At 36.1% G+C, this 12,306-nt stretch overlaps 1 protein-coding gene across 5 annotated transcripts in view; it reads right to left on the bottom strand.

The window, feature by feature from the left end:
* The window catches only part of CCDC171 (coiled-coil domain containing 171), a 166,056-nt gene that overhangs the window by 120,031 nt on the left and 33,719 nt on the right, over positions 1 to 12,306 (bottom strand). For all 5 annotated transcript variants that reach the window (XM_050986505.1, XM_050986506.1, XM_018918358.3 and 2 more), the window contains 2 exons: positions 11,513 to 11,673; positions 4,392 to 4,530 (listed from right to left, as the gene is read on the bottom strand). In XM_050986505.1, coding sequence (XP_050842462.1) covers positions 4,392 to 4,530; positions 11,513 to 11,673 — 300 coding nt within the window. The remainder of the gene's footprint in view (positions 1 to 4,391; positions 4,531 to 11,512; positions 11,674 to 12,306) is intronic.

A 12,306-nucleotide genomic window follows, 5' to 3' on the forward strand; every position in this document is an offset into this window, starting at 1 on the left:
GGCTTCTATTATTGGGCTTCAGCATGTGAAGCCCAATAATATTATTTTTGCTCAAGTCAAACTATTGAATACCTCTTTCATTTCTTATATCAGCTGGAATATTCAAAAATCTCTACAAGAGTCTGGCCACATGTAAGTTAAATACAATCCATCAACAAATTTAGTATCTCAGTCTTACAAACTAATCAAAATGCTCAAGTTTTATTGAAATCCTTCTTGTCCCTCCCATCAAAAGAGATTTGTAACAACTTTTGCTGGGAGAGAATGTTATAAAGTATCTCCTTGGGTTTTGGGGTTTATTTTTTTTGTCCAAGTCAAAGAAAATTTTTTGAGAACTGCAACTTTAAATTTTAGATGACTATCTTCCAACACCAGGACATCACATCTTGAGTGACCTCTTCACTTCCCAAATAAATTCAAAAGTTTGCAGAAGATCATTTAAGCATATGCTTCAGACTTACTAATCTTCTTACATTAGGACAATAATAGAAGTAGCAGCTGGGAAGAAAAATTCTCCGCCTATGTTAAGGCAAGAAAAAAACAATCAACCTAAAACAACCCTTAACAATTAATGCACAAAATTAATGAAGAGTGTGTATCAGGACTGAGATTTTTTTTTAACTGAAACTGTTCACTTTAAATTGTCTAGATGGCATTTACATGTTTGCCACTGTGTACCAGCTTCTACTCCAGAGAAGTTGTAGAACAAAATCATAATCCTCAGGGTCCTTCATGGTCTGTTAAGTCAATACCTAGGCAACTTCTGTTAAAGAACAATGCTTAATGTGTACATCCTGGAACTAGATTCTCAAATATTTCTGTACTGACATTCAGTGTATGATAACCCACAAGGTGTTTACGGACAGCTGAGATGCAAACATGACTTCAGGCGTGGCTGTAAGAGAAAGATTTACATGCCATGGGGAAAAAGACAAGCTGTGTGCAATCTGTTACACAACTTATATACAAATTATGCTAGTTCTGATAGAATCTGTAAAAAGGGGTGGAAATAAATACAACTTCCAAATTAAAGGCATTTATACTAAGATACAATATTTTAATTATTTCACTTTCCTAATATGCATTCTGATGAACTGGCAAGTTTCCCAAATTTAAATCTGCATTTCTCATAAAATAAAGGTGTAACATCTCCTGCTTGTCCCATGCTAAAATCATCCACTACTAGGTACTAGAAATGTAAATATCCTGAGTAACTTAAAACGCCTAAAGATACCTCTTATTCTTTTGATGGGGCAGGAATAAAGCTGGGGCTGTTTCAATGTAAATGAAGTGTTAAATCACAATGACCATTCTAAATTCCTGTTCTTGAAACTAAAAATTTCTAGAAACCCTAGCTAGATTATGATAAGCTTGAGACCAATTTACTCAAGTAAACATAATGCAAATACTGAGAGTTTTCTCATGCTGAGCATTTATACACAATTTTGTTTGATAGTAACAGATCCTATCACATTTGACCCATGCAAGTTTCTGGCAAACTTCTGCAACATGCTGGTATTTAAAATTACAAGCAGAATAACTACTTTACTGTACATTCAACTGATCCATTACAGAAAAAAAATGCAGTTATTCATATAAAGTTTCAAAATAATGTACTTTACAAATATTTTGTGTACTTTACAAATAATTTTGTGTATCTTACAAATATTTTACAAACAAACACATTAACTTGTATGTTAACAGTACAGTGAGAAACCAACTTAAGATTACCAGACTTAAATGGAAAAGATGTATTCAGGATATCAATAATAGTACAAAATATAAGAAAGTAATTAACAGATCAAGAAAGCAGGATGTGGAAATAAAGGGAAGAGAACACACTGACAATTTCACACAATTTTAGTATAAGTAAAGGGAAGCCTAATAACAGTATACTGAATGTTATTTATACTTAGTTTCTACTATAGCCTTCTGCTTTTTGATTTTGGGAAAGAAAAATAACAAAAAAACCGCCTATACTGAGTAAACAAGACCACACACAGGCACTCCTGCTTCCCAATCAAATACAAAAGTCTTCAGGAAAAATACAAAGCCATCCAAGGTGATAAAAATCTAATCCCACAGGGGACCACTAATACAACTCTTCAGAAAATGAGTATTTTTATTACCTGTTCAAGACAGTCTTATGGCTTGAAATCATTCCAGTAAAGCAATTAAAACAACCTGCTATATGAATAAGGCAGTTCTTTCAAGGGGGGCAATCTATTTGCTTTTACTTTCAGTTACACAATGTTCATTCTGAGTACATCATTTAATACTGTTGTAATTACCAAAAAACCTGAAGCGTTTTAGAATTTTGTCCTGAATTCTTGCCAGGTATAACATACATTTTACTATGAAATTTTTCTTTGTAATCTTTTTGTGCCTGATAAAATTATTTTTTCAGGTTGATTAAGGCAGCAAATGTCTTTTAATACTTTAATGCTTGAATTGAAGAAGCTGTGTCTACCCAAAAGAAAAACATTTTTTAGTTTTATTTTTCTTCAATTTATTAATTATCAATCTGCCTGGGAAGTGGATAACACTAAGACGATGTATGGAGCAACTCCATCAGCTGAAGAGTAGACACCAACAAATCTGAAAACTCTCTGAAGCAGATCTCTGCTCCTATATATTGAATAGCACAATGCCTACTAAGAAATAGGTCATGGTAATCTCCTACTCTCAAAGGTCCAAGAGGAAGCAGGAACAGAAATTTACAATACCAAAAAAAAAAATTGGCTAAGTATAGAAATACTGTAAATACTACTATACAATGAAGAGATAAGGTTTTCAGATCATAGAATCAGAGAATAGCTTGGTTTGGAAGGAACCTTAAAATTCATCTAGTACTAATGCTAGACCAGGTTGCTCAAAGCCCCCTCCAATTCAGCCTTGAACTCTTCCAAGAATAGGGCATTCACAACTCCTCTGTTTTGAGCTTCTTTGTTATGCTTCATAACTTTTCTGTTATGTTTAAGTGCCTCACAACTCTCACAATAAAAATTTTTTTCCTAATATCTGATGAAAACCTTCTTTCAGTTTGGAGCCATTCCCCTTGTCCTCTTACTACATGCCCTTCTGGAAAGTCTCTGTTCAGGTAGTGGAAGGTCACAATTAGGCCACCTCAATACCTTCTCTTCTCCTGGCTGCCTCATAGCAGAGCTGCTCCATCCCTGTGATAACTTGGTGGCCTCCTCTGGACTCTCTCCAATAGGTCCATCTCCATCCTGTGCTGAGGATCCCAGAGCTGAATGCAGCACTGCAGGTGGGGTCTCACCAGAGCAGAGAAGAACAGAGCAGAGCGGAGCAGAGCAGAGAAGAAGGGCAGAATCCCTCCCCTGCCCTGCTCACCACACTGCTTTGGATGCAGTCCAGGATGTATTTGGCTTTCTTTCCTTCAGCAGGGTCACATCCAGCCTCTCACGCACCTGCACCTCCAAGCCCTTCTGAGCACGGCTACTCTGATCTGTTCATCCCCAGCCTGAGTTGACACTGGGGGTTGCCCTGACTGAGGTGCAGCACCTTGCACTTGGTCTTGGTAAATAACACAAGATTTTCATGGGCCCACTTCTCCAGCTTGTCCAGGTCTTTCTGGATGGCATCCTGTCCTTCAGGTGTGTCAACTGCCCCACTCAGCTTGCTGACATCAGCAAATGTGCTAAGGGTGCACTCCCATCCCTTCAGCTACATCATAAATTAAAATATCCTAAGCTTTTTGTTTTGACCCTCCTGCTATTAAAGAGGATGGCAAAACTGATATTCAGAGTTGGGGTACACAGAGACAGTGGGAAGGCACCAACTGGTCATATAAAAGGAAAAATATTTTAGAAAATAATCCTGTAAAATACATCCAATTGGACAAATGCACACCAAACAAAAAAACCCCAAACCAACCAATTTGTCACCTTCAAAGAAGACATTTTCAAACAGTTTTTGCAGTCAAATGCTTGCATTAAAAACATTATGTGAAATAAAAATAAGCAAGTCTAGCATGGTAAATAATCAAGCCTGAGGGAAAAAAAGCTCGGATAGGAAGATAGAACATTCTTCACAAAAAAAATCACAATCCATATTTACAAACTGCCTTCTTCATTAGGAATGCAAAGGCCGGTTACTCTTGACTCATAGCCATACTTTTAAAATAATTGTTTTCTGCAAATAATTCCTCAATTAAATACTTGGTGTATCACTTAAAATGCATTTTGGAATTAGTTTACCCAGTATTTTATCTATATTTACTCTTGTTTCACAAAACAAAGTAATATAAATAAAAAATCAGAGTAACGCAAAGTCAGATTTACTCCACAGCTCAGCACAGCAAATGCAGATTATGTTCAGAGTATGTTTAAAAAACCTAAAAAACAAGTGCCACGGGCTTTTTGTCTTACCATTGCAAGTTCGCTCTGTAATTCACTGCAGCTTTTTTCAGCATTCCCTAGTCTTGTAGAGAGGTCCACAATTACCTTCTTCTTTTCCTCAATCGCTTCTTTCATTTGATTGTTTGAGGAGAAACACTCTTTTTCTAATCTGTAAAGTTTCAACATTAGAACATTTTAATCAAAAATACTTATGTCATGTAGTTTACATATTTTTAAAAGACAATCTGGGTATCACATCATGTTAGCACATTGTATGACGTATGAAGCTGCTTGCCTTTTTTTTTTTAAGTGAAGAAACTTATATATTCCTTCTAAGAAAAACTTTTCTTTATGGTTATGTTCTTTTCCATTACCAAGGCTTGTGTTAGACTTCCAGTCATAAATTAATTTGATCATTTGAATATGGACTTATATATTATTACATATAGATTATATGTAATAAACAGAAGTCATCATATTTTAATTAACACATTAGTTCTCTTTAGAAAGTCATCAGCACTGATTTCAAGTACAAAGCCTGCTCCTTGAGTTTCCACATACCTGACTATATTCTTACCCTGGTTCTGGCCAGAACTCGGTTAATTTTTGCAGTAGCCAAGTGTGCATGGCTAGAACCTGGAGGTCATTCTATACCACCTCATGTCATTTTCTGGGGACAGGGGAAGGGCACCCTTGTGAGTGGTATAGGGACTGGGTATGGCTGGGGGTTTCCACAGTGTGCAATCACAGGTGGATCAATCACTTTTTCTTCCTTGAACACTCTGTCTTAGTATTGTTGCTGTTACAGTTCATTGTCTTATTTCATTGTTGTGTCCAGTAAAGTGTCCTTATTTCAGCCCATGATCTTTACTTTTTCTGAGACCAATTATCCTCTCCCGCCTGTCACAGAAGGATGAAGAAGAGGGGGGAATGATCGAGCAGCACATGGCTTGGAGTGTTTCTGTGGGAACACTAAATTGGGGAATTTCATTCTTAAACCATGACAATTCTACTCAGAAATGCATTATTTCAATAGCAGACAATTCTAAATTTCAACCAGTTCTTGAACTACATAGGTCCCCCTGATATTCAAGAAAACAAATATATAGAAAATCTGGCATGATAAAAAGGTGTGTCATGAGAAAATTACAAGGTCAACAGCAAATAGGAGGAAGGGACAGGACAGCCAGGACAGGAAGCCAAGGAAAAATTCAGAAGGATTGCCGAAGTAAATAGGGATGGAAAGGAGGTGCCCCAGAAAAGGCACCAAGAATTAACATTTACAAAAGATGACAAAGATGAGAAGGGATTTTACCACTGTTATGGTAGAAAAGAAAACATGAGCAGATTCTACACAAAGCAGCTGTTTTACCAACAGCAGAGAGAGAATGTCAGCATACTCCCTGCCTTTTTGTCCTCCATCCTCCCTGACAAGGTCTACTCCCAAGCCTCTATTGTCAGTAAAAGGTCACTAAAAGGAGAACAATTGCTAGCAACAGGTGAGGATTGTGTCTGAGACAACCTGAGAGAGCTTAACCCATAGAATTGAAGAGGTCAGGTCACCTACATTCAAAGGTTCTGATGAAGCTGGCTAATCTCAAGTGACATTGCTCATTATCATCATGAAAGGTCACAAAAATTGGGGAAAGTTCCTGGGAAATGAAGAAAGTCAAATGCCACACTTATATTTGACAAAAGTATAAAGAAGAAGCCAAGGAACTATAAACCACTGAGCTTCATTTCAGCCCTGGAATGTTACAAAGCAATTCCTTCTAGAACAATCTTCTGGGCTCATGAAAGAGACATAGGTGACTGGGAACACTCAGGGAGCTTAATCGTACCTGACCAACCCTGTTATATTCCATGATAAAATTATCAGAGCTGTGGAAAAAAGGAGGGCAAATACATAAATATTTAGCACATATAATATGATTTGAGGATGGATTTTAGCACTTTTTTACACAGTATTTTTATAGCTGTTACAACTTAAGTCTATATATGTGAATTATAACATTGATAAAAGTGGTTTGATAGTAAAGCCCAGATGGTAGTAGCTGGAATGGCTGTAATACTGTAGAGGTCTGTCTAAGATCTGTTTAACAGCTCCAACCATCACCTGGAGTAAGCCAAGAGTGCAGTCTCACAATACCTGCAGTGAACAGTGAACTGGGTGTGGGTGGATCATGGCACAATATAATTGATACACTCAACAGAAGAGCTGCCATTCTTTAGTCATGGAGAAAGAATAGGCCAGAATGAAACTTCTGACATTCAACAATGACATGTGCAAAGACCAGAATTTAGGAAACAAGACCACCCTAATGGGTTGTAGCTCATAATTGGCTGGATAGAAGCTATGCTAACAAGAACCTGGTAACCATGACACATGGCCACTAATCAGCACCACAGCATATGAGCAGAGATAGCTAACAGCATCCTGGGCTGTATTAATAACAGCATAACCAGATTAAGGGAAGTGATTAATCACCTTGTATTTCACAGTCATTATAACACATCTCGGATAATGATTGCTTTTAACTACATGCACCCCTCACAACATAGGAAAAAAATTGGGGTGCACTAAAGGAACGGTCACCACCATAGTCAGCAGCAGAAATACACATAAGAACTGAGGAAACTTGGTATGTTCAAGATGGAGAAGAGATAACTCCATGGTGTACAACAGGCCTCACAGTATCTAAAAGGAGGTTAACAAGGAAACGCAGATGATCATTTCACAGCAGTGCTTGCCTACAAGACAAGTACTGATCCAAAGAGGTTCAGACAAGGAGAAATGTTTTCCAACTGCATGAAACAGGTTACCAGAGAGAGATTGTGCCATCTCCATTCTCCACATTTTCAAGACCTAACTGGACTAAACCCTGAAGAGCCTGATCTCATAGCTTATATTAGTTTGAGCAGCAGGTTGGATTATAGATCTGCAATTCCTTTCAACCTGAACTGTTCTTTGATGTAGCTCTCAGCTGTAGAAACACCCAGTAGAAACATCCATCATCTCTTTTTCTCCTAGCACTCCTGTCTCCCTAGAACTGAAAGCAGTGCAAAGGGCTCAAAGTTCTTGCATTTTTGAAGCTTTTGAATCAGTATTGTCACTTTCTGACTTTAATTTATTTGTTAAAGATTAATGTATCGTTTTAGTTGAAGGACTACTTCACCAGACTACTTCACCAAATACCTATGTGCTTCTGCATCAGCTCAAACCATGACAAGCCTGGATGATTTTTTGCTGTAGCTGCAGATGTTTACTTTTTATTCTTCAAAACCTGCCTGTTTTAGTCCCCCAAAATAGCTTTTACTCTCATAGCTTTCGGAAACACAGCAAAAGCAGTTCCAAATTATTTTATGTCATATTCTCACTCTTCAAGAAAAGTAAATTCACACAGAGACCCAAATCCCATGTTGCTTCCAATTTACATAGTGTTACTGGGTTCAGAGCTAATTAATAAATTATGCAACCCAGAAAAGCCTGTTAGCTTGGTTTTGGTTATTACAACTATATTTTTTCTAAGAAAATAAAATATTATGCCACCCAGAAAAGCCCATTTGCTTGGTTTCAGTTATTATAACTAGGCTTTTTTCTGAGAAGAAAAATTCTTACAGCATTATATAGCTTCCAACTTTTGCACTATTTACCTATATCAAGTCCAGCTAAAGACACATGCAAGTGTCCTAGCACAACAAATGAAAGTCTCTAAGACTTTCATTCGGCTAAGGCTTAAAGACAACTCATGCAAGTCCTCCAGAAAAAGAGAAAATATGTTTGGATGCCAAACTATGTCTTAAAAAAAAAAGCCAAGCTCCTGACATTGTCTGAAGTCCGAAGACCAGACCCTTCAAAGGTAAGTAGATCAAAGGCTGTTGTATTCTCTCAGAAGGTGTCCGGTGAAAGCAATCACTGATTTTCACCAATGTTACTGACACTTGTATGCTTCAAAGAATAAAAAGGGGACAGGAAACAGATGAGGCAGTACCTGCCCACCCCATGTAATTACCTCAAGAGAACTGAGTAGATTGATGTCCATCTCAGAAAAAGCTTGACCTTTGCTACTTATCTTAATAGAGATCTGGAAATTTTGTTGTCTGGACTAACAAAATTGTGAGAATAGGCTGCTCATGTTTCTTCAACATCACTTAATAAAACTACCAACTATTTTACCTGAGTTTTAATTGTTTTGATTTTCTGATTTTTAATTTTTTGATTTTGGAAGGGTTTGCATTCTCTGAAATCACAGAACACAATTTGCTTTCAAAAAACTCAGCTGCTAGAAGTAATTGTCTGAGTCAACACATGATTGTGTTCAAGCAGTGAAAAGTACTGTTTGGATATTAGACAACATTTATTCTCATATTCAATTAACACATAGAACAGATGCCTCATGCATAAATTCTGTTTTATCCAAAAAAAACCCCTACGATAGGGCAAATTTCCTTCCTGAAGAAGAAACACTGAACATAATTGTCCAGATCAGAGCAAGAAATGAAGGCTTCTTAAGGTTCATCTTGCATTTTAGTAACTGAAGTATTTACTCCTCTGTAAACACTACTATTGAAATTCTTAAGGCAAATGGTACTATATCTGTAAAAACTGTACTTAATAGTCTAAAGTACAAACAATATACTTATTGGTATTTCCTGCAGTAATTCCAAACAAAGAAATTTACTCTCTAAAAAAACCCTTATTTTTCTTTTTTGATGATAACATTTTCCAAAGATGTAACTTCTGTGGATCAAAAAAATCCTAGACACAAACCCCTTCAATGCTCAAAGAATATATCTAGATAAAAGATTCTCACAAGGAAAAAAACCACTATTGAATGCACAATACAATTCAGTGCCTAACCATTATTGTTATGTTGGTCCAAATAATCTAATTCAGAAAAATATCATTAAGAGATTCTCAGAGACTTAACTGGAAAGCTACTACTTACAGATGTTCCTATTTTTAGCCAAATTTACTAATCCAAAAAGAAAAAAAACATGTCTTGTAGTAAAGCTTGTAAAATTCTAATGGTTTGAAAAATAAACAGATGTTTAAGTTACATTAAAAATGCTGCTAATGAGTTAATATTTTATTAACACCTATTGGTTCCCAATACACATCCATACTAACAGCTCCCTGACTGATTACAGAAAGCCATGTTATGGCACCATGTTGACAAGACAGGGTAGTTTTTTTCTAGACTGAAAACTACAATGGCTTAACAAGCATTATTCAAAAAACCAAACTTAAAAAACCCACATTTCAATAAGGTTGATTAATTCTTCTGGTCTAATTTCAATACAAAGACAAACTCTGGAATATGAGGTCTTGGAAAAAGTGAAGAAATGGCTTAAGAACAAACACTGAAAGTGTTTGAACATTACTTCAAGAAAACTTTCGTAACATTAGTTTTTCCATATCTTCTGGACCACGTATGGGAACCTACCGGAGCAAAAATAAAAAACACACTGCACCAAATTAAAAACTAAGAAAACCAAACCAAGATTGAAAAAAAAAGATCTATAGTCCATATGCTCTGTAAGAATAAAAAGTTACATACAAGAAAAGTTCAGATGGTACAAAGTAGCCTGTGATGCAAAACTATTGATAAAACAACCATTCCTCAAGAAAAAGGCTGGTTTGCAAACAAAGGAGCTTTTTTAAAACAAAACAACAAAAATGGAATAAAATGTCAAATCAATAGTCCAGGCCTTCTCCAATTCATGGAAAGGCAAAGAACTTAGTATTAGTCTCGTGTCATGTATTTACTGACAGAGAACCCATGCTCACAGCAAAAATAACCAGGCAGGATGAGATTACAGTTTAATTACTGATGTTATTTTAGAACTGTAGAGCATCTTGAAATATACTTACTCTGTTTCACAGCTGTGAAGACTGCAGTCTTCCTGAAGAATAATTTTAGATTACTATCATAATGTTTTCCACAATTTTTTATCATAACAGTTATATCTTTTTCTTTGAGAAAAAAGTTTTCATTTTTAATGTAAATCTGGTTTACCTAAATGCACATCAGGCCTCTTTTGACCTTTTTTTAACGAAGAGCTCTAAGATGTACAGCCCAAGTTTAAACTCCATTACTAAAAACATCTCTGTAAGCATGAATATAGGAACACTTGGGCCACAAAATTCCTTTTTTGTAGGGAAACCAGTTTCTTTTTTCCCCTCTACTGCTTGTATGATCAAGTCACCACAAATACTTTCATGTACAGATCCCCATAATCCTAGACTAAGAGATGCAAACTGTCTTTTTCAACTCATTCTACTACCTCTCTTTCCCCACAACCCTACTGTGTGCCACCCACTTCATGTCTTCTAAACCCCTCTTTCCCTAAATTTCACAAACTACTACCATTTTTTTTCATGCACTCCTCAGTTCTCTGTCTTCCAGCACCATTCTTCTTCCTGATATTTTCTCACCCCAATAAAAACTTCATTCAGCTAAGGAAGAAGAGTCGGTACAGTGTATCCTGTATCTGCCCAGGAAATATAGCAAAACCTTTCTTCCAAAAAACATCTGTTACCACAGACACAGTACACTGTGCTGAGCAGGAAAGGAATCCCAGGTAATTTCATCTGTCCTCATGTACTTCATCCCTTCTCTTATTTTCATTAGCTAGTCAACACTTTCCACAATCATTCAGAAGGTGAAAATGAAGATTTACCATTATCAATGATACACAACTTCTCAACAGGAGTCTTAAAGACTGATCTAGCTCACTGAAGTGAAAAATAATTTTTTCATAATAATGTAAGTATACACAGAAGAAAAAAATCTGTTCTAACCCTGCCATGTGTGCTTTCCTACGCTCCTCCCAAATACACAGTAGACAGGACCCTGCCATATCATTTCCAACATTTTTGCTTTGGCAAATAATTGGTAACAGATCATTTGGTTATTGATATGGACCTGTTATTAATGTTTTTAATGGAACACCAGGTTCTGAACTTCAGGTTGGTTTGGGAAATTGCATCAGATTTAGTTGTTTTATACTGACTGAAAACTATATAAATATAAGCTGTAAGCTTATATTTGTAAGCTTACAGATTATATTTATATAAATAATGTAAGCAGTAAGTGGTAATCCAGCTGTCTACTGCCATTTTACAATGAGTTTAGAGGAAAACTTACACATTGAGTTTTTCCAAGTTCTCCTGGGCATTGTGTTTTTCCCTCTCATATGCATATTCTAACCCTTTGAACTCTTTCTTGATGATTTCTAAATCTGAAAGAGCTTCTTCTCGTCTGTCCTTTTCCACACGTACAGCTTCTTCAAGTTCTTGAATTCTTAACTACACCAAATGATAAAAAAGCAATAAAAACAAGTTAGGAAACACTTACATGATCTTCTATGGTCTGTTCTGCTGTCAGTAGAGTATATTCTATTAATTCAGTATAAAAGCATATACACATGTAAAAAACATTGAACATGTGTAAAAATGTAAGAATACATAAAGTTCAAACCAGAGACAAATAGATATGACAATGAAAAGTACCTTCTGTTCTCATTTGGAGGTGTCTGAACACTTTCAGTTCTCATTAATACTGAAGCTTTCCAGGGAAATTCTAGTTTTTAAATAGACTTATGAAGTGTGGGACTAACAATAAAGGCCATACTTTCTCTCAGGAAAAAGCACACTTCTAGCTTGTTCATGTACATAAACAAGGAAAAAGACTTTATCAGTTATTCATCCATAAAACCCAAGCGTCTAAGTTTAAGGAGTGTTATCCTCTCAGTTCCTTTGTATGTTGCAGAAATAGAGAGGAAATTAAGCAAACTAAATATTTTCTGGTTAAATTATCACTTTTAAGACTTAAGTGCCTGCACATACAGAAGATCATGAAAATAAGAAAGTAACTGACTGAAGAACAGCAATGCTTATTTCAGAAAACAGGGGAAAAAAAGATATCAAATTCCCTTCTTT

The sequence above is a fragment of the Serinus canaria genome, chromosome Z (assembly GCF_022539315.1).
Source record: "Serinus canaria isolate serCan28SL12 chromosome Z, serCan2020, whole genome shotgun sequence".
NCBI lineage: Eukaryota > Metazoa > Chordata > Aves > Passeriformes > Fringillidae > Serinus > Serinus canaria.